The 23,917-nt window shown below is 42.5% G+C and overlaps 1 protein-coding gene across 2 annotated transcripts in view; it reads right to left on the reverse strand.

Moving 5' to 3' along the window:
* Positions 1–602: 602 nt before the first annotated feature.
* The window catches only part of SLC30A9 (solute carrier family 30 member 9), a 66,665-nt gene continuing 43,350 nt past the window's right edge, over positions 603–23,917 (reverse strand). The window contains exons 15-18 of one of the 2 annotated variants that reach the window (XM_032764978.2): positions 22,343–22,508; positions 9,007–9,136; positions 4,928–5,041; positions 603–2,603 (exon numbers count right to left, since the gene is read on the reverse strand). In XM_032764978.2, coding sequence (XP_032620869.1) covers positions 2,559–2,603; positions 4,928–5,041; positions 9,007–9,136; positions 22,343–22,508 — 455 coding nt within the window. In that variant the 3' untranslated portion in view covers positions 603–2,558. Of the gene's footprint in view, positions 2,604–4,927; positions 5,042–9,006; positions 9,137–22,342; positions 22,509–23,917 lie in introns of those variants that run through there. The other variant, XM_032764979.2, reaches the window with a different exon arrangement.

Genomic DNA, 23,917 nt, shown 5'->3' on the forward strand with positions numbered 1-23,917 from the left:
TTTGTCATTGAAGTAGGCAGATATGAATCAGAATATAAGCAGGGAGCAGCTATGATTGAGAAAGTACCATTTTTTACACAAACATTTTTCAGAGGAGTATGCACCTGAAGATGAGGTCCTTAAGTTTCTCTATAAACTAGATAAGGGAGCATTTCAGTACATATCTAATATTTACTAACCTTAGGGGATGTTTCAGGAACACAATATACAAATTCCCCTTATAGATTACTGACTCCTATTTATGATGATCCAGCATACATGTCACTTGTGATATCACATACACCGGTAATGGCCAGAGGCAATGTTCAGATTCTTGCCCCTCCCTTCCAGGTTTTTTACAATTTTTGCTTTCTTCAGTAACAGTACTTTTAGTGCTTTATGGGAGAGAGTGGAGGACACAGAGAAGAGAAGATAAATAGGATTTGCATTAATCAGAGTCAAGTTCCAGTGCTCTTCCAGGATGATGTCATCATCAACAGAGTGCATGCTGAGATAAGAAAACTTGCAGAAAAGAATCAAAAGCAAACCATTTAGAATGTGCCAGTGTCCCTCATTAGATATTTAGGAAACTACCCACAAAGTTGTAACATTTTACAAATATGTGCAATTAACTTTAAAAATATCACTTTTTATTAAACACATTTCTAATTATCAGTCTTAAGGGCATACTACAAATCTAATTAGTACTACAGTGGGAGACAGCCAGATAAAAATCAAGTCTTCCCTTAGATTAAGCACTAATAGGTTATAAACAAATTACTGATGAGAAGAGGAAGAATAGGAATTATAGGCAAGGGTACTAACAGACCCTTCAGTCCCAATTACGTAACAAAGTCATCCACTACACACATTACAGTACATAAAGCCTCATCTCTAAAAACTAAACTTTGGAATGTCATTTTATTTAAAATGCACAGCATGCAGTGTTTTGTGATTGTCAAAAGGCATGCTATTTTAAATTCTCATAATTCACTGGCAAATGACATTTTACATTTTAAAAAAATACTACTACAAAGCATTTAATCAATCAATTCCTGACATTTTGGTATCCACCATTATTTGCTGCAATGCATAGGATTTAATCATAACAAATTGATTTTGATGACTTGTGCTCCCAATCAACAATTCTGTCGTATGTCAGTCACTAGACTACTCAGCAGCAGAATCATCGGGATACTCTTATTGCCACCTCTCTCCCATGAGCAATTTTCATGTTACTGAAACGTTTTAAAGTGCATAAAGGGTTTTTCTTGGAGAAAGATTTATCGGTAATTATTCCATTAATATTTCAATTACTAGATTTGCATGATTTGTACTCAGCCTTTATTAAGAGATTATTTCTTACAGAGTCTGCTATGACTTGGATACCCATTGCAGAAAGCCTTATTCTAGAAACTCATTTTGTAAAACAGTAGAATTGTGCATTTCAAACACGTAAACTCTATGCACTCAGTTTTGGGATTACTGACAGCCATGACACATATTTCAGCACAATTGTTTTACTTCCCCCACACAAAGAGGTTTTTCTGAAAAAAACCAAAAAGCTATCTACAATTCAGATTCATACAAGTAGTGCCTGTGTAAATAAATTAGTATCATCTTCACATCTAATTATAAATATTTCTAGAATGTGTTAAAACTTCTACACACCTCTTGCTTTTGCTAGCAAAGATCATTCACAGAATGTTGCTTCTTAAAAATATAAAAAGCCAAAAGAAAAACAGAAAACTACTAAATAAATCGTTCCCCATGTTATATCCTCCAACGTTAGCAAGTTAAAGCAACAAAAAGGCGTATGGGTGGGTAAAAATCTGAAGAGAAAAAAAACCTAAACACAAGGCATAGGCCAAATTTGTTTGTTGAGGTTTCTACATCCTGCGCAGTAACTCAACGTACTCTAGGCCAAGTCCAAAGCCAACTGCATCCAAGAGACTGATCTGACCCTCTGAGGTTACATCAATAATTGCAACCCTGGCAGAAGCAATTTTCCAAATCATGACACTCGAGAAAAGGACTGGGTTTTTTCGAGGGACTGATCTCAGAGGGAAAAAAAAGATACCATATAGCTAGAATATAACAACTGGTTCAAGATTGACAGGTAGAACAAATGAAACAAAGCCTGTTTCTAGCATTAAAACATCTGTATCTTGCAAATACCTCCAATGGCTTCTAGAAGGAAGTAGTTAAATGAGTGCAAACTGATGTGCAAGTTGACAAAAAACTGAAATGGGAAAACTATCTTCTGTGTATTTTCAGGCATTAACGTTTGCCTTATAGAAACTAAAAGATTTAAGTTCCAATTCCCAAATAAATTCACCTCCAACAGTCTCATATAGAAATTATGTTAAGTAGCTTTTGTTGAACTGATCTTCTATACAAAGTTGTTGACTCCGAGTCTAAAGCTGTTCTGGAAACTGATTCAGTAACAACAGTTCAGGAAGCCTACAGCATGAAGTAAATGAGGTACGGAATTGAAGTGACTGCCGTTTCAATAGCTGTTCCATCGCTGTGCAGACTTTTTTCCAAAAGAGAGTACTCCACGGATTTCTCTGTCAAATCTACAATATTTCCAAATCTACATGTCGAACATCAGGATTGCGTTGCTGAAACAAAACAAAAAAACCCAAAATTTTATGAATAAGCATAGACAATCAAATGTATCACACTGATGCTGATGACAAGACCTGCCACTATGTTGGCAACAGGATAACAAATCTCTGCTGGTGGTAACATAGCAATTGTTTTAAAATGAAGACTAACTAATACATTTAACCCATGCCTTAGGCAGGTCTAAAGAATTTGTCCACCAAGGAACGTTTATCAGAGTGTACTAGAATGGTGACAACTTCATAAGCTAAATTAGTCCTAATCCTTTCAAAAGTATGAAGCAGCTCATGATTTAAAAAAGGTAATTGGTTAAAGGTAAAAATGTCCAAATTAAAAAAAAAAAGAAGTTACATTCTACATAGAAGAAGCACTTTCCTGAATGCCAAAAGTACATGAAAAGAGCTGTCTATGCTATTAAAATGACTTGTAAGACCTAATATACTGACCAAGTTTCTATTAAAGAAATATACAACTTCAGACACTGTGAAAATATTATGTGGTTTGCATAACAGGTGATGTTTGCTTCAAGTGACTTGCTTCACCAACATTTCTACAGGTGACTTTAAATTAGGTAAAGCTTTTGCAATAGCAACACAATTACTGAAATCCCTATATACACTGAAAATAGGATTAATGTTTTGAAAATTATTATTCGTAACTGAGCCTGCTGTTCAAAAAAATCACTGAGGGCTGGCAAGCAAACCCAACTACAGTCATAACACTGATTTTGATTTTCAATAGCACCACTCTGGGGAGATAAAACTAAAATTACTTAGAACGTTTCTCAAAAATCCTACACAGACTAGAACATGCTCTTGAACAGCACCTTCTGATGAAGGCAAAAGGCAGTCACAAAGGCACAAAATTTATCTGGCACACTTTGGTTATGATCATGGCTCTGTGCTCCCTTGGAAAAGACCATGGAATTTACTTATGTCTGTGGAAATATCTGTCTGCCCAAATGCCTCATATCTTCAGACAAAGGAAATGCTTAACTACTCCAAAAGTAGGGAAATAATTCTTCAGCAGAAAGGAAAAAACATTTAAAAAAAAATCACACCTTACAGAATGGATATGTTCTGTATTAGAAGTTCCCTTTGGGGCTTTTCATACATTTGTAATATAAACAGTTTCCCCATTTATTTCATGCAGACTAATATGATTTATTTGTACATACAATTCCTTCTACTGCTCAGCCACAAAGGGCATGAGACCTGTCCACCTTTTCATCCTAGGAGAAACAGACAACTGCTAGTGCTTGGAAGAACAGATTTTCCCAGATTGTGGGATGTAACAGAATGTAAAGCAAGAAAACCAGACTCCAAAGACAGTACCAAATGTTGAACATCTGCTGCTTCCCAGACCTCTCCAATCCACTTACACTTTCAGGAATTCCCAGCATCTGCTAAAACTAGGTGATCACACATCAGCACATAAACTATCAATACAAAACCAGAGTCATAACACAACTGTCTGACTAGATCTCTGTCCAGCCCAAGAACACCATTCTAGAAATTGAAATCAAAAAGGCAAAAAGTCTTATAGCTGGGAAAATATTTACCTTAAAGGCCCTTATGATGAATCTATCCATTTAAAAAGTTATGGTTTGGTATAAAGGACAAACCACAAACTAAATGAAAATTAAAGCATGCCACACCTACCTACCATAACTTCTCAGGTAAGGTTTTAGTAGCCACAACGTAACAAGGATGACACACCTTTGCTGTTACAATTGAAAGATCTCTAAATCCTAAACTGAAAAAAGGATGGATGCTTGTTTGTGTGTCTATTAAAGTTATTTCACATGGCAGAGCAGTAGTTGCAATGAGAGATATTGTTTTGCCAAGAGCAAAACCAAAAAAAAAAAAAAAAAGAAAAAAAAAAGTCATTGGAGCTCTCTTCATCTGCAATGACATCACTTTTGACATAACATTAAGAACATGGTTAAAAACCATTTAAAAGCTGCTTCTCATTACAGCTGATGTAGAGTTCAAGGGCCTATAAATGACTTGACATTTTGAGACAACTGTGCCATTTTTCAGAGAACACAATCAGGCAATATTCCATGGGAACTGTAATCAATAAGTAGTAATGATCTTAGAAAGGCAAGTGACTTGGACAGAGACAAAACAAACCACCATACAAGCCACACATGTCAAGCAGACCCAGGGCAAGACAAATACTTGTTTTCAGGGTCAGAATTGTTCAATGAAACTTAACTGAAGTTTGTCACTGCTTTTCTTAAAGGTAAAACAAAGCCCTAAATATTAGCAAAATAAGAGCATTCATTGACTGATTATTTTTACCAAGTGAATATTACCTTTAGCTCCTTTTCAAGCCGGTCTACTTCAGCTCCCAGTGTGTCAATGACGTTCTCTCCATGTTTAAGCATGAAGGCTTCCAATTCCTCAAGAGTTTTCACCTGCTGAATTTCCTGGCAAGAAAAGAAATTTGAAAGGTTGGAGGGAAAGGTAAAAAAACAAAACAAAAAAAGAAAAACAAGCAACCATCAATTTTTAAACATTTTCATGTTTTCTAATGGGCAACCCTTTGCCAAGGAACTGGAAAAGGCTGGGCTTCTTTATTATTCCTGACTTTTCAGGGCAGTGAGCAGGAAAGACACAAAGAATGTAAAACAGATGGGGAGGAAGATGGGCTGGCAATAAACCTGCAATATGTAAATACACATTTTCACTTTTTCCTTTATTCACAAACTAGGTTTAAAGAACTGTACTTTGTCTTTCCAAAAAGTCATCTCTTCAAAAAGTTGGTAAACGTCTCAGTTTTCTCCTAACAAGACAACGCAGCTTCTCTCTTCTTGTTCTCTCTTCTGATTCTCTCTCAAAAACATAAGGCCAGAACGGACCCCCGTGACCATACAGTCTGACCTTTTGCATAACACGGGCTACAGAACTTACCCAACATCTTCCCTGTTTGAATTACAGCATGTCTTTTAGCAAAACATCCATTCTTGATTTTAAAATGGACACTGACAGAGAATCCACCACAACCCTTCGTAAATTGTTCAAATGGTTGTTTACTGTCACTGTTAAAAATTTACACCTTATTTCCAGTCTGAATTTATCTACTCCTTCAACTTCCAGCCACTGGATCGTGTGATACTCTTGTCTGCTAGACTGAAGAGCTCATTCTTCACATAGTATTTATAACCTGTGATCAAGACACCCCTTAGCCATTTCTCTGTTAAGCTAAAATAGACAGACTACTCTAGGAGCTTGAACATAGAAGCCAGGTTTTCTAATCCTTTAATCATTCTTGTGACTCTTCTCTGAACCCTCTTCAATTTATTAACATCCCTTCTTGCATTATGCACACCAAAACTTCCCACACATTTCAACACTGCCAAATACAGCAGTAATATAACCTCCTTACTCTTATTGTATATTCCCCTGTTTATATATCCAAGGATTGCATTAGCCCAGGGGTGGGAAAACTTTTTGGCCCAAGGGTCACATCTCGGTATGGACAGTGTATGGTGAGCCATGAATGCTCGCAAAATTGGGGTTGGGGTGTTGGAGGGGGTTCGGGCTCTGGGGTGGGGCCAAGAATGAGGCATTCAGGGTGCAGGAGGCTTCAGGCTGGGGCATAGGGTTGGGGTGGGGGCTCTGGGGTAGGGCTGGGGATGAGGGATTTGGGGTGCAGGAGGATAGTCCAGGCTGGGACCAAGGGGTTTAGAAGGCAGGGGCAGGATCAGGGCTGGGGCAGGGGGTTGGGGCCAGAAATGAGTTCAGGGTGTGGGAGGGGGCTCCAGGCTGGGGCAGGTCACAGGGGGTGGGGAAGAGAGTCTGAGGTCTTCAGCTGGGGGTGCAGGCTCTGGGATGGGGCTGGGAATGAGAGGTTTGGGGTGCAGAAGGGTGCTCCAGGCTGGGACCAAGGGGTTTGGAGGGCAAGAGGGGGATCAGGGATGGGGCAAGGGGTTGGAGTGCAGGAGGTGCAGCTCCCAAAAGGAGCGTCATGTCCCCCCTCCAGCTGCCACGCGGAGGCATGGGCAGTCAACTTGTCATGCTGTCCCATGTGCAGGCGGCACCCCTGCAGCTCCTATTGGCCACAGTTCCTGGCCAATGGGAGCTGCAGGGGTGGCACTTGGTACAGGGGTGACACACAGAGCACCCTGGCTGCCTCTAAACATAGGAGCTGGAAGAATGACATGCCGCTACTTCCGGGAGTTGCAGGGAGCCACAGCACGTATGTGCAGAGCAGCCGCCAACCCCGCTCCCCAGCTGGAACTCGAGGGCCAGATTAAAATTGGTTGGTGGGCTGAATGTGACCCGTGGCCCATAGTTTGTCCACCCTTGCATTAGCCCTTATGGCCACAGCATTCCACTGGGAGCTCAAATTCAGCTGATTATCCACCATGACCAAGTCTTTTTCAGTCTCTGCTTCCCAGACTAGTGTCTCCCATCCTGTAAGTATGACCTAGATTGTTCCTAAGCTCATATTTGGGTGTATTTATTTGCTTGCACACAGCTTATCAAGCAATCCAGATCATTCTGTATTAGTGACCATCCTCTTTGTTATTTACCAATCCCTCAACCTAAGTGCCATCTGCAGACTTTAGCAGTGATGATTTTATTTTCTGCCATGTCATTGATAAAAATGTTAAAACAGCACAGGGCCAAGAACCAATCCCTGAAGTAGTCCACTAGAAACATACCCACTTGAAGATAGTTCCCCATTTACAATTACATTGAGACCTATCCGACAGTTTTTAATACTTTTAATATGTACCATATTAATTTTTTATTGTTCATGTTTTTTAATTAAAATGCCAAGTCAACTGCTAACAGAAGTCTAAATAAATTATATCAAACACTTTTATCTTTATCAACCAAACTTGTAATCTTACTCAAAGAAGTAACAAGTTAGTTTGACCAGATCTGTTTTCCGTAAACTCATATTGATTGACATTAATTATATTAGCCTCCTTCCATTCTTAAGTCCCATATCAGCTGTTCCATTATTTTGTTGGGATCAATGTCAGATTGACAGGCCTATAATTAGCCTGGTTGTCCCATTTACCCCTTTTAAATATTGGCACATTTCTTCTAGTCCACTGGAACTTCCACGGTGTTCCAAGACTTATTGAAAATTCATATTAATGGTCCCAGCAAGCGCCTTAGCCAGCACTTTTAAAACTCTTGGATGCAAGTTATCCAGACCTGCTGATTTAAAAATGTGGAACTTTAGTGGTAGCTGTATAATGTATCGCATTGCAGGTGGCAAAGTAAATGTAGTAATATCTAAAGATTCCCCTTGCAACCTGCAGGAAATACTCATCCTTGGCCCCCAGAAAGAGCCAAGTAAAACAGCTGTGAACTGACGCTAGGAGAAGCCAACAGTGTATCAAATAGAAGGAAAAAGGTTACGGAAAACAGGATGCAACGCTCTCAGTAGAAGTACTAGGCAGACTTCTTCTATAAAGAGAGGAATTTTTCACCAAATAATAAAACCCAAGCTAACAGATGCTTGAGAACTATAGATGGTATCCCAGTACTAACATGAGATTTTCTTGGCTGTCTCATATCTAAGGACAGAGCTGGCTAGATGCTTCTTAACTTGTAATATCACAGCCATAGGCAATAAGGTTGCAGTATATTTAAGACACAAATATTGCATCACTAATATAGACATACCACAGCATAAGATCAACAGTACCCCCTGGATACAAAGCAAGAAGACTAGTTTAAGTTAAATATTTCCTGCAATAGCAATAAAAATGTATTTAGTCTCTAAAAATCAAGTGGAAGGAGAGAAATAATGTGCTATACAATCATAAACCAGACTTGGAAGCATGCCACCTCTGGTTCTGATCTGCACCTGCTTAGTTTGCAAGACCTACAAAGATCGGTTTTTGAATGAGAGATTTCCAGAGGAAAATCCCAGGGTGTTGCAGAAGTGATGTTGGTATTGTCACAGGTGGGCTTGGCCTCACTCCATCTCCCTGGTCTTCCACTGAATCAGGGTAGTTCTTGGAAAAAGCATTTCAGAGTAAAGAACTGGGAATCATACAGGAAAATCTAGACAGAACAACAACTTGTGAATGTTGGGCAATATCCTGATTATTTAAAATTAGCCTTGTAATTTGACCTGAATAAGATTTTTTTTTTTTTTAAATACACTTCCTGTACTACGAAGGTTTTGTAGTGTTGCTATACATTACTGCTATTTGAGCCCAGAGGTGGAGGCTGATGGTACGATCTCTGTGTATACTTTGTATCAGTGTGTTAAATATGTAAGGCCATCTGGGATCCTGCAGGATGAAGAGCTATATAAATGCAAAACAAATACCCTATCTATTTGCAAATTTTTCTTTTAATATGTTTGATAATGGGAAAGAAAAAAATGCTGGAAGTAACAATATTGCTTTATTAAACATACTTGTAGCAGCTGTTCAATGTCTTGCTTTTCCAGGTAAGAACGAGTCACAACCCGTCCATCAAAGTCTACTTCTGCCTTGAATCTCACTTTGCTCAATCCCATGTCTGTGGCTTTAACATCATGAATTGCTCTGAAATAGATAATTTTTAGAAATGTGGAAAAATGTAAAGCAAAACAGTTAGCTGATCTGAATTCTGGTATTCACTATAAATTGTCACAGTTCAAAGATTTTTTAATTATATAGGGGCATTGTTCCCTTTTGTCCTGCATTAGAGCCTCTGAATATTTTCAAATCAAATTCTCATTACTACATATTCCTATGTTTAGTACTGGTTTAAATAGATCAAGTTTTACAAATATGACCGTTGAGCCTGCAATAGTGCATCAAGTCATTTGTGAGAGGGATAAAATGGCTGAGAACTGATTACAGAAGCATTAGGATCTGACCTGGTGGCTAGTTTATTTTTTGCGTTTGTGGTTAACAGATAACTGTAGAGAATAGAAATTTTCCTATCCACAATTACCATTCTCTGATAAGTTAATAGATAACCACTCCTAGAACTATGCTCAAAGTGAAAGCTCCAAGTTATCTACTACAGCAAGGGAGTTACGTGTTTTACTTCTGGACGGTTTCTGCACCACTGCACGCATGCAGAAACATGTCTCCCCATAGAGTCTCTTTGCTATCCCGCAGAAAAATGTTTTTTGTGGGGAAGCAAAGAAAAGCTGTACCAGTGCTCATTCACCCTTCCCTGTGGGGGGAACAGGAAGTCTGGGGATGCCCCAGCTCCCAGGATGGTAGTTCCGGGGGTGGAAGAGGATGACAACGACAATGGAGTTCCCCCTCCCCTGCATGGAGCAGCCGGGGCTGGGTCAGATCAACCCCCAGAAATGTCGGAGGGGTGAGAGTAGATGCATAGTGTTTGGGTGGACAGGGAGAGCGGCTGCCATACAATGATCCTTCCCCCCACTTCCTGGACCCATCACTTCTCAGCTATGGGGGCAGTGGGTCACTGTACATAGAGCTGCTCCCCCTGTCCGCCCAACCCCCATGCATCTGTCCACCCAACCCCCGCACCCAGAACCTCCCCACCCCAACCCCACCACACTGGAAGTCCCTTGCATCTAGAACCCCTCCATCAAGCCCCCCTCAAACTCCCCTCAAGCTTTATCCCCTGCATTGGGAGCCCCCACCCCACTGAGCCCCAATCAACTGCACCTTGCCCCCCACCTCCTCACTGAGCCCTAATCACCTTCTTTTGGACTCCCCTTTAGATCCAATTCCCCCTGCACCCAGAACACCCCCAATGAGCCCCTATGCATCCAGATTCCTCCCTACCCACAACCCTACATCCAGACTGCGCCATACAGAATCCTGGTACTCTTGAGGAAATTCTGTGCCAAAAAATTAAAAATTCTGCAAATTTTATTTGTAAAATAACACCGTAACACAATATAATTACACCGTTTTCAATTGTTTTGGTAATTTATTTCAAAATACTTGTCAGCAAATAATTGAAAATGGTGTGATTATATTGTGTTATTTTGACAAATAAAATATGCAGAATTTTAAATTTTTTGACGCAGTATTCCTTCAGGAGTAGAGTGTACTCCTGCCCTGGAACTTAAGTGATCCTAGTGGCTCAATCACCTGTTCCTTTAGAGCAAGTTAGAAACTCATATATGCACGTATTTTAAAAATATGACAAACTGGTTGGGGGAGGAAAAACGGTTACTCACCATCTCATAACCGTTGTTTTTCGAGATGTGTTATTCATGTCCATTCCAATCAGGTGTGTACACATGCACATGCACGATGGCTGGAAGATTTTTCCCTTAGCAGCATCTGTCGGGTAAGCCTGGGCGCTCCCTGGAGTCACGCCTTCATGATGCCTAATATATAGCCCTGTGACCAGCCACCCCTTCAGTTCCTTCTTGACGGCTACTCTGACAGAGGGGTAGGAGGATGGATACTGGAATGGACATGAACACCACATCTTGAAGAACAGTTACGAGAAGGTAAGTAACCATTTTTTCTTCGAGGGCTTGTTCATGTCGATTCTAATTAGGTGACTCCCAAGCAAAATTAAGAGGTGGGGTCGGAGCTGTCCACTAACTGGAGTACTGCTCTACCAAAGGCCGCATCATCTCTGGCCTGCCTAGTAACTGCATAGTGCGCAGCGAAAGTGTGTACTGATGACTATGTCGCCGCCCTGCAGATTTCCTGAGTGGAGACTTGAGCCAGGAAAGCTGCTGAGGAAGCTTGCACCCTTGTAGAATGTGCCGTTATCGGGGGCGCTGTGATTCCTGCTAGATCATAGCACTCGGTAATGCAGGCCACAATCCATGATGAAATGCACTGTCTCAAAACAGGCTGGTCCTTCATCCTGTCCGCTACTGTGACAAAGAGCTGTACCGACTTCCTGAATGGTTTCGTCCTCTCGATGTAAAAGGCCAGCGTGCTGCAGACATCAAGAGTGTAGCCTCTGCTCCCGCTACTCACATGAGGCTTGGGGTAGAAAACTGGGAGGAAAATGTCCTGGTCAATGTGGAACTGCAATATCACCTTCGGGAGGAAGGCCGGATGGGGCCTGGGCTGAACCTTGTCCTTAAAAAAAACATGATGTAGGGTGGCAAGGACGTTAGAGCCCTAAGCTCAGACACGCTCAGGGCTGAAGTTATTGCCACCAGGAACGCAACCTTATAGGAAAGGTAGAGCAGGGAACATGTTGCTAGAGGCTCAAAGGGGTGCCCCATGAGCCTGGAGAGGACCAAGTTAAGGTCCCAAACAGGAATCAGTTGGCAGAGGTGTGGGCACAGCCTGTCAAGGCCCTTCAGCAAGCGACTGATGGAAAGTCGAGATGGCAGCCAGGTGTACTCTTATAGAAGACAAGGAGAGACCTTCCTGCTTTAGGTGGAAAAAGTAATCCAAGATTTGGGGCACTGAGGCTAGCGCTGGGGGAAAGTCGCGCTGAGCTGACCAGATTGAAAAATCTCTTCCACTTGGCCAGGTATGTGGCCCTAGTGGAGGGTTTCCTACTGCCCAAGAGAACCTGTCTGACTTGTTCTGAACAGGAGAGCTCAAACAGATTCAGCCATGGAGCCTCCATGCAAGGGGTAGGCAACCAACGGCACACATACTAACAGCGGCACGCGAGCTGATTTTCAGTGCTACTCACACTGTCCGGGTCCTGGCCACCTGTCCAGGGGGCTCTGCATTTTAATTGAATTTTAAATGAAGCTTCTTAAACATTTTAAAAACCTTATTTGCATTACATACAACAGTTTAGTTATATATTATAGACTTACATAAAGGTTTCAGAGTAGCAGCCACGTTAGTCTGTATCCGCAAAAACAACAGAAGTACTTGTGGCACCTTAGAGAAAGACTTATAGAAAGAGACCTTCTAAAAACGTTGAATGTATTACTGGCACACAAAACCTTAAATTAGAGTGAATAAATGAAGACTCAGCACACCACTTCTGAAAGGCTGCAGACCCCTGCTCCATGCTATGAGATGCAATGACTGGAGGTTCGTGTGCTGGAGCCGCCCGTGTTCCTGTGTGAGAAGGTCCGGGAAGAGCGGCAAGGTAATCAGGGCTCCCCCTGACATGTCTAGGAGACATGTACCAATGCTGGTGGGGCTAGGCTGGTGCTATGAGAATGACCTGAGCCTGGTCTCTCTGGATCTTGAGCAGGACCTTGTGGATGAGCGATACGGGTGGGAAGGTGTACAGAAGCCGGCCCTCCCCCAATGGAGGAGGAACGCATCCTCTGTGGATCCCAGACTATGATTCTGGAAGGAGCAGAACTGCTGATACTTCCTGTTACGTCGCATGGCAAAGAGATCAATCGGGGACAACCCCATGTCTGGAAGAGCGAAGATGCGATGTCTGGGCGAAGGGACCACTCATGGCTGTGAAAAGTCCTGCTGAGGCAGTCCACCAGCTCGTTCTGGAACCCTGGAAGGTACGATGCCTGCAGATTGACTAGGTGCTCTATACAAAAGTCCCATAACCTGAGGGCTTCCTGGCACAGGGAAGAGGAGCATGCATTCCCCTGTTCGTTGATACAGAACATCGCGGTCATATTGTCCTTCATGACCGATACACGTCGATCTGCTAGATACAGGCAGAATGACCAACATGCTAGGTGCACTGCCCTGAGCTCCTTGATGCTGATATGAAGACGGAGATCTGTCTGTGACCAGAGGCCGAGTCCTGTGGTCCCCCAGATGAGCTCCCCACGCCAAATCTGACAACATCCGTCACAAGCGTTAGGGATGGTTGTTGGGCAAAGGGGACTCCTGAGAACACCTGCTGAGCATCCATCCACCACGGGAGCGAGTTGAGAACAGGGCGAGGCAGGGTCACGATACTGTCCACGCTGTCCCTGACAGGTCTGTACACTGACGCAAGCCATGACTGAAGCAGTCAAAGTCTGAGTCTGGTGTGCCAACCCATGTATGTACAATCTGCCATGTGGCTGAGACATTTGAGACAATTTCTCACGGTGGAGGTGGGGAACTACCTGAATCCCTGGATCATGGCATCAAGGGCCTGGAATCTCACCTGCAGGAGGAATGCCCTGGCTTGGGTTGAGTCCAGAACCACCCCTATGAACTCTATCCTCTGACGGGGGACAGAGTTGATTTCGCCTCATTCAGTAGCAGGCCCAGATTCTCAAAGGTGGCTCTGATGAATGCCACCTGAGCTTCCACAGAGCCCTCGAACAGCCTTTGACCAGCCAATCGTCGAGGTATGGGAACACCTGTACCTGGTGTCTCTGCAGAAAGGCGGCAACGACTGCCATGCACTTGGTGAAGACTCGAGAAGACTTGGAAACCTTGTGTCTCCTGCTGGTTAGCCACATCGATGACCAGTGAGTCCGGAGGCAGATGGAAGTAGAGATGCTTAAAGCCTCTGGAGGGGACGAAATATCACTGCTCATTATGTTTGGCAGTGGGTGGCAGGAATACTGGCATCTACCATAAGGTCTTCGTGGCATCCACCACCATATTTATGAGGGATAACGCTACCCATGAAGGCCCCAAGGGTGCTAGGATGTCCACCGTGTCCTCTATGACCTCCTCAGCCTTGATGCCCAGACCTTGGGCAGCCCTGTGTAGCCACTGCTGTAGGACTCTGTTATGCTATAATGCAGGAGCTCCAGTCGTCCCTGCCAACACTTTGCCCGGCGACAAGGAGGAGAAAGCATGTGCCGGTAGTGGAAGCTCCCTGTCTGCCTGCCCCGGACAGGTCACATGATTCCCGGGGCAGCGTTGGAGGAGGTGGTGCCAATCATAGGCATTGTAGCCAATTTCGGCATCAGCATCACTCTCTCTGGAGGTAGCTGCATCGACACGCTCACATGAGCTGCCGCGATCAGAGGGCCCAGTGCCAACATCAGCACGAGGGCCATAGGTGCCTGCATCGAGGTCAACGTCGACAACAGCACAGGCATGGGAGACGGGGTGTCAACATCATGAAGGCCAGTGCCAAAGTCGGAGCAGAGCATGGTGACGGAGGCAAAGCCATCGGGACCGTAGGCACCGTGGGTGGATGCACAGCAGAAGCTGGCATGAAAGTGGTGGAGGCCACTGAAGACATCGCTGAGCGTGGGCCCTGGGTTCCTCCCTCGTGATAAGCCCAGGGAGACCAGAAGGGCCACTGAGGCGGGTTCTGCCACTGTGGAGGCCATGCCTGCTGCTCCCTTCTGTCTCTGCCCGACCTTGTTCTATGGCTTCTGCTCCTACTCGAGCGATAGGAGTCGGGCTCCGACTCCGTGGTCTCAGACACTGAAGACCACAGAGGAGCCAATCCTCAGTGCCTCGAACGTCGAGAGCTCGGGCAGCGGGAAGGCTCTCTGTCAGAGTGTGTAGGCGCCGGAGAGGAGTGCCTTGACATCATAGCTGGCTTCCCTTAGAATGCACCGGAGGACGAGGCTCCATCAGTGCTGAGGGTTCCTCCCTGGCAGGCAAGAACGGTTCCATCAGGTGAAGGAGATCTCTAGCAGCTTCCAGCATGGACGGGACCTGAAGCTGATGCGTAGACACTGGTGATCAAGTTGGGGCCGGACTTGACTGCCTCACCTGGACAGGAGTCAACATGGCCCCAGAAGGAGACGCTGAGGAGTGGCCCGCCTGGGGTCGCACTTCTTGAGGCTTAGCCAGAGGAGAATGGTCGTCCGGCTTTTTCTTCTTCTGCAGCATCAGCGTGTGGGAGTGGTGCCTACTGTCTGATGGGCCCCATGAAGAGCCGTGGCAGTGCTGAGTCCTTCCTCGGTGCCGAAGTCGCCAGGTCACTCCATGTTAAGGATGCCGCTGCAGGGGTCAGGTCTCTCGAGCCCAGGTCGGAGTAGGAACGTAAGGCTGCCTCCAGGAGGATCACCTTCAGCTGCTGTTCCCTTTAAGTGTTCTCGGGCGGAACTCACAGCAGATCTTATAACAATCTTTCTGATGGCTCTCCCCCAGGCACCAAAGACACGACGAGTGCGGATCACTCTTTGGCACGCACTTGACGCAAGCCACACAGTTCTTAAGCCTGGGGACCATGATATGCCACAGTGCTGGAGACGGAGTGAGGGGAAACCCCCAACTACTAACTATACTATTAACTGGAGTACTATTAACAATTAACTAACTATACACATGGAATAGAGAAGAAAACTTGCTGAGCAAGAGCCAAGGGAAGTTCCAGCCACTATCACTGGTGGTAAGAAGGAACTGAAGGGGTAGCGGGTTGGCAGGGCTCTATATTAGGCGCCCTCCATGAAGGCACGACTCCAGGGGGCGCCCAGGCCAACCCAACGGATGCTGATAAGGAACAAATCTTCCAGCCATTGTGCACATGCACGCACGCACACATCCCTGACTGGAATTGACATGAATAAGCACCTGAACTAGTGATCTATGACAACTTATGTCTTCAATGAACAGCAACTGCAGATAAGTCACTTCCTCTCCTTGACTGCTACCACTTGAAACATCTTCACTTTTGGAGAATAAAAGGACAGATTCTCCCCTGTGCCAAGTTATATCTGATGCAGGAATAAGTGTCCCCCATCCATCAGGGACCTGCTTACTCATAGATTTTCAAGCTCTCCCCCACCCCGACATGCCTACTCTAATTTACCACAGAGCACTATGATCCCAGTAAGGCCATACACTATATGAAAGTTGCTATTAGTTGAGCTCTGTCCTGTCCCCGCATCAAGCAGACAAGTTACACAGCAAGGGTAGGAGGGAAATTTGTGGAGGAGAAGTCGCTACCTACCTTATGGCAGTTAAGAGGTCCCAGCTGGAGAAGTGCAACCATACTGCATTATCTTTGCTTCAGAAATGGAGCCAAGAATCTACAGCTCCAAGGACACGAGGATCCAAATATTTAAAAATTTTAGTATGTGGTATGCATTATTCCAGTGAAAGAAGTTGGTAGCTGAGCTCTGCATGCTCTGTTCAAGGCATGCTTAAAACTAATTTTAGGAAGTTCCCATCTGAGCCTTTGTTGGGATCATAATACCAAGCTCGGTCTGCTTTCTTGATAGAGCATTGACCCAAGCATACTGCGCACGTTACAACTTGTCACAAGTTTGTAACTCCATGGAAAAAAGTGTCCAAAACAATGTCTCTGTCTTTGTTTATACAGTGATGGAATTTTAGAATGGCACAGCCCGTGTGGATGAACATGAGCCTTGGAACAGGTGCACTTGTACTACCATATTAACAATGATCATAATGTACCTAGAGTCATGTAACTCCTGCGACAGACCTCACAACTCAGGCAGAAATCAGTGCTTTGCCTAATGATACATGGAGCCCTCCCAGGAGCCCCAAAACAAAGGAGAGAATGACAACCAGAACTGCAGTTCACACAGGTTGATTTTTGTTTGGTTTGTTACATTTTTTGTTTTTAAAAATGATTTAAAATGTTTTGTCAGATAAAAAAAACAACAAAAATATTTCAAATAAAGTCAAATCGTCCCAAAGGAAATATTTAACTTAGATTTTCCTGACTGAAAATCGAAAATTTTAGCAAGTTCAACAGTTTTCCCAGGAAAAAATAGGGTGTTTTTTTTTTTTTTTTTTTACACAATTAAAGTTATGTCAGAAAACCATTCACAGAAAGTTCCCAACAAAGTCTAAATATTTTAGACTAATTATTTATCTCTCTTGCATATTGGGCTTGAAACTACACCTCTACCATGATATAACGTGGTTGTGGGGAGTCATAAATCCTTACTGCTTTATAGGTGAAACACCATTATATCGGGGTAGTGGTGACAGGGCTGTAGAGGTGATTTAAAGAGCCCGGGGCTCCAGCCACATGGAGCTCCAGGCCCTTTAAATTGCTGTTGGAGCCCCACTCCTGCTGCCGCAGCCCTGGGATAGCAGCAGCAGGGCTCCAGCGGTGATTTAAAGGGCCTTGGGCTCCCCACAGCAGCCGGAGCCCCGGACCCTTTAAAGCGCCGCTGGAGCCCTGCTGCTACCACACTAGATGCAAACTCGTGTTATATCAGGTCGCGTTATAGCGGGGTGGAGGTGTACTCACTGGCAAAAGTTGTCAAAAACTTTATAAGCAGTTATAAAAACAAGTCTCCCCTCACACCTGAATGCCGCACCACTAGAAATAACTATTTAACAGAAAAGCTAATTTTAGAAGTGGCACACTTATGAGAAAACTATGAAGGATGTGGGGGGTGGTCTTAATTTATTAATACTGAATAAGACCGGGCATAGTTTACTGTACAGCTATACCAGAACGTTCATTGTGTGCTTCTGGGGGGGCTAGTTTAATTGCAAGCTTAACAGGAAAGCAACACAATGATACCAGATAAAACACATCTTGGTAAATAGATTAGGATTTACAAAACAATATCTGCATTATTAATTATCAAACTGCTAATTCCAAGATCTGACCAAAGTTGCAGCTGTTTTGCTAAAGCTGAGAACTAATAGATCAAAAGGACACCAGCTGGAGCAGACAGGAGGATGCCGAATACCAGGGAATAAATGTGATACAAACTCAAACTGAACATTTCATGAACAAATTGAATTGATGTGATGAATAATGCAAAGAGAAATAATTTTTCAGCTGTATATATACCAATACTGGGAGTCTGAGTAACAAGGAAGAAGAATTGGAAAGTTTCACTGATGAGAAGGAATTCAATAAAACTAGCTTTACTGAAACCTGGTGGGGCAATTCATGACAGGAATGCTAAAAATCACAAGTTATAACTTGTTCAGACGAGACAGAGTAGATGAAAGAGGTGTTTTGGGGTGGGTACTTCACATTTGCGACACCATCACCTGTATTATAGTTACCAGTAACCCAAAAGTGCATAATCTTGAATGCATATGGATCAACGTGCTAATTAACAATGTCTGGGTCACAGAATCAAAGTAGGGAACAGGATGAGTTATTCCTTAAACACTTGTTTAAGGTGTGGAAATAAAAAATCTGTTATGGGAAATTTATTGGGAAGACGTACAATGGACAACTCATGCCACTAAAACCATCATTAGATTTTCTAAAAATGCCAGATAATTTTCCAACACAAAAGGTATTGCGCCCATGAGGTAACTATTTTGGACCTCACTGTGATAGATAAAAATTAATCACTGGACTGGAAGCTGGTGGTTGCCTAGAGACTGGTGAACATGACCGGATTACATTAAATATGGACAGAGAACAGTCCCAGCCAGAAATATATAAATACTTGGTGTTTCAAAAGGGCTAATTTCCCAAAGATGAAGAAGATTATGAGCAAAATTGATGAGAACTTCTTTAAGAAGAGTTTGTTATGTGGCCAAAAAGTCATGATTCCACAATCAGGAAAGAGTCCACCTTTTGCTCAAATCCATCTGGTTCAGTGGCAAAGTGAAGGACGCAATTAGAAATAAACAACTCAATACATAACGAATGGCAAAGGGAGGAAAGAGACAGCAATCAATATAAATCAGAAGTTACGAAATGCAGAAAATTGATAAGGGAAGCTGAAAACATCAGGGACAAACCCGTGGTCAGCAGTGCTAAGGACAATGAGATTTTAAAGTATTAGAAATGAAAGAAACCCCAGCAATGGTATCAGCCCATTATTGATGGAGACAATAAAACTGTTGATACAGAAAAGACAGACTTGAATAAATATTTTTGTTTTATATTTAGAAGAAAGCAAGTTATTGTACTCACATCATGAGGATGTGAAAGGGCTTTCCAGGCAATTAGTAACAGAGAATTATGTTAGACAAAATCCACTAGTATAAACATTTATAAGTCAGCAGGCCCAAATGACTTGCATTCAAATTCCTCAAAAGAGTTGGCTGAAGAGATCTCTGGCCCGCTGATGTTAATTTATAATAAGACTTTGAATACCAGGGAAATTCCAGAAGACTAGAAGAAGTGCTAACGTTGTGTCAATATTCAAAAAGGCAAATGGGGTAACACAATTATATGCTGATTTGTCTGACATCAATCCCAGGCAATATAATAATAAAGCTGATACAGGATTCGACTGATAAAGAAATAAAGGCTAAGAATATAATCAACACAAGTCAATGTGGTTTTATGAAAAATGAATCTTGTACAATGCTTAGACTTTTATAAAGTGTTTGACTTAGTACCACATGACATTCTGATTAAATAAATAAGTGGTAAATAATGTTGAGGACAGGGCATTCATACAGAGTTATCTGGATTGCTTGGTAATCTGAGCCAGTTCAAACAAAACACATTTTAATACAGCCCACTGCAAAGCTATAAATCTAGGAACAAGTAACACAAACCTTAGCTACAGAATGGGGGTCTGTACCATGGAAAGCAGTGACTCTGAACATGACTTACGGGTCATAGTGGACAAGCAACTCAACAGCTCTCAGTGCGATGCTGCGGCAAAAAGGGCTAATGCAATTTTTGGACGTATAAACATGGAGCAGTGAGTACTAGTAGGCAGGTGATTTTACCTCTGCCTATGACATTGGTGAGACCAATACAGGAATTCTGCAGACAGTTGTGGTGCCAGTATTTTAAAAAGGATGATGAGGGCTCCAAGTAGGTAGAGGATGCACAAAAACAATTTGAGGGCTGGAGAAAATACCTTACAGTAAGGCCAGGTCTACACTACGAGATTAAATCGATTTTAGATACGCAATTTCAGCTACGAGAATAGCGTAGCTGAAATCGAATATCTAAAATAGATTTACTCACCCGTCTTCACCGCGCGGGATCGATCCGCGCGGCTCGCTGTGTCGAATCCGGAAGTCCGGTCGTCTAGCTGGAGTTTCGGAATCAATCTAAGCACGTTCTGGGATCGAGATATCGCGTCCAGACCAGATGCGATATTTCGATCCCCGAGCAATCGATTTTAACGCGCCGATCCGGCGCGTAGTCTAGACGTGGCCTTAGAGACTTAAAGAGCTCAATCAAGATGAAGATGGAGAGTTGGTAGCTTGATTAGTGTATAAGCACCTTTACAGGAAGGAAAATACTGAGTACTAAAGGGCTCTTTAAACTAAAGCAAAAAAAAAACAACACAACAGCTGGAAGCTGAAACCAGACAAATTAATATTAGAAATCAGGCCCCTTATTTAAAGAAAAAAAAAAATCAATAAATAGAAAAACAAAAAACCCAACAGTGAGGGTAATTAACAACTAGAATAAACTACTGTACCAAAAGAAGGGGTAGATTCTCCATCTCTTGAAGTCTCCAAATTGAGACTGAATGCCTTTCTGAGAGATACATGTTAGTCAAACAAATTATTTGGCTTACTGCAGGAGTCACTGGGTGACAGTAAGTAGCCTGCGATATACAGGTAGTCAGTCTAGATGAAGTAATGATCCCTTCAGACATAGAACTCTGAGTAATTACAAAGGGGGAAAGAAGGAGGAAGGGGGGAGAGAGAGAGAAGGTGGGGCAGCTGCCAGTGAGCTGTTAGCAGAAGAATAAGCTAACAGAGACACAGACTGACCCTGTGAAAGGTGTCTGAAGCAGTTGAGCCCTCCTAAGCTTCCAGGGGATAGTAAGTCTTGGGAAAGAAAGATATCGGTGTGGACTGTTTATTGTGTTAAAGACATTTTTCTCCTATGCTTTGCAGTGTTCTTACTGATAAGATTAAACAATACTTTGTTTTAAGAAACCTCTCTTTTCATCATATTAACCACTAGCTACAGCTCCCAAAGATAAGACTTAGAGGTGCTGAGTCCTGTGAGACCGGCTGAGAAATCACAATTGGTTCACAGAGACCCAGCCTAAGAATGGGGGAAACTGCAGGATTCCATCTCAGGACAGGTAAAGCCAAGAGGTTTAATATTTAATGTGGGGAGGGTACAATCTGAGAGACCAGAAAGAGGTCAAAGGCGCTGCTAGCTCTGCAACTGCCACACAACTGATTTTTACCTGTACTGTTAAAACATCCTCCACCACTCATATTAATGTGTGGTTAACAAAATGTTTTACAGAGACAGTACCTGACACTTGAATTTTCAGACAGAACCTTAGAAAGGGGTAGATGTGTTGTTAAGTAGGGTTCCCAGACCTCTCTGATAGTGATTTTCAACCTGTGATCTGCAAACTCCTGGGGGTCCACAGACTATGATTAAGATTTCCAGTGGGGTCTTTTTAGGGGTCCACAAATGAAAAAAGGTTGAAAATCACTGCTCTGTGATTACAACAACCTTCACGGGGCATATTATTCAAATGTGTTGTTTGCAACCCAAATGATACAGCCCTGCACTACAGGAGTACTTGAAATTGAAACTGACTCATTTATTTTTGCTGACCAAAACTGACAGTAATACATAAAGATGAACACCATAAATATTCCAGCTACTGATACACAGAGAAAAGATAGCCATGGGTAAAGGATATTGAAAGCAAGGGTCAGCTTCTATTTTATTAAAAATTAAAGGGATTAAAGTACCAGAGTTTTAAGATAGATACTGAAAGAGCAAGGAAATACGACTTTACAGTATGTGACTAAATTTATTTGTATCCCTTTCCTTCAAAATTCTTGTGCTGACTGCTGTAGTTAATAGTATAGTGCACCACAAAACACATTTGAAGGCTTTATTTCAACTAAGCTTGAATTCTCCTGTTTGGCAATTCAGTGAACAACATTTTTAGCGCAGGAAACCAAATCAAGTTTCTGTCAAAACCCTGATCCTGCCATACTGAGGCTGAAAAATCAATGCAAGAGGTGTATCTCTGCTCCTTTGTTTCCAATTACTTAATTTGGCTTAAAATGCCCTTGAACTATTTTTCCTCAGACAAATACTAGTTTCCTGCTTTTTGATCTGCTTGATAAGAGATGTTTATATCATGAAGATCCCCATCTTACCTAACGACGGGGTCACTCTCCAGTAACTCAGTAAGTCGCTGTAATTGCTCAGGATTAATGGATCGTCCCAGCAATGCTTCTGTGTTGGTGTAGATAAGAAAAGCTGATACAGCTCCCAACAAAGTTCCCACACCTAGAGATCCCAGACTGTCATAGTAAGGGTTGCCTACACACACACAAAAGTTGAAAATAATTTAACAGAATACTTCTAAACGTGTAAAAACTAAACCTTTGTAATACGGAAAAGCAGACAATATGTTATCTCTACACAGGAATTACTGTTTCTTTAGAGTATGTATTGGGAACCCTGTCTTTATTTCTGGTTAAGAAAATAAAATTGAATAAAGAAAATAAAGAAAAAAGAGAAAATTTAAAATAAAATATCTTTCCTGTCCCAGGTCCTGGAAGCCCCATGCCCTCCCCTTATGACTTATGAATTTGTAGACTATTTTGTTAGGCGCTCAGATTCCTGGGCATGGGCATCAAGCAAGTAAAAATACCATCATCATAACCAAAATCTTGACCCCTTTCTGTGCTGTGTGATAAGTAAAGCTTTCAACAGAGCAAATATCAAGTTAGCAGTAAGGTCCATCAGTTTGATGGAGAAGAGGGAGAAAAACATTACTCAATCTTTTTATGAAAATAGGAATCTTTCTTATTTGCCTTAAAATATGCAAGTATTATAAAACAGACAGCAGCAGAAATCCATCCTGGAATGCATTACAGTACTTACATAATAAGCACGTTATACATTTATTTATATTCATTTTTCTGTCTACAACATTGCATATGTTTACACCGTATCCTAAATATAAAGTATCACAAAAAACATTTTAGAGAGTTGTCAAAGATGAAGCAAAGCAAATAAAGCTGTGAAGATCTATAAAGAAAGGTGCCATGTTTATCCAGTTCTTACTAGGTCAATTACAAAAAACCAACACCCTTTAACGGGCAAATAACCCTCATCTCAGCTATCAAGTCTCTCTGATTCTTGCATGGCGGGGAAGAGAGAGCTACAATGCAGAGAATGCACACATTCCTTAACACAGCTTCGTTCTCCAGCCCTTGTGTGGGGCCACAAAATCTATTTTCCTCATCTACTCTACTCTAGAATGATCTACAAGATCATTCTATTTTCCTCATCTACTTTGGCAGATGGGGAGTATCTGGGCTACCGTGCCTCTTTGGGCTAAAGTCATAACTTCAAAGCTACATCCTGGGGGAAAGGAATAGGATTTCCTCCCTAAACCTTCCCTTCATGCAGAGTAAAACAGTGCACAGCCCAGTAACAAGGCTGTGCGTGGCTTCCCAGGATATGAGTTTATGTAAACAGACTAGAGAGAAAGTGATTTACATATTTGACTATGATAGATTCTCTTTTCAGAAAAAGATTCAACTACAACTTGGGTTAACTTGAATCCAGATAAAAGGAAATGACCCCTCATACAAACTTTAAAGTGTGTAAGTGATCCCACTGGCTTCAGTGCAACTACCAGAGTAAGTAAGAGTGTGAATGACTCAAGCCCTCATGTCTCCAGAACAGGAAGGCCAATCCATATGATCCTTCAATAGCAT

This window comes from Chelonoidis abingdonii, chromosome 5 (assembly GCF_003597395.2).
Source record: "Chelonoidis abingdonii isolate Lonesome George chromosome 5, CheloAbing_2.0, whole genome shotgun sequence".
NCBI classification, from domain to species: Eukaryota; Metazoa; Chordata; order Testudines; family Testudinidae; genus Chelonoidis; species Chelonoidis abingdonii.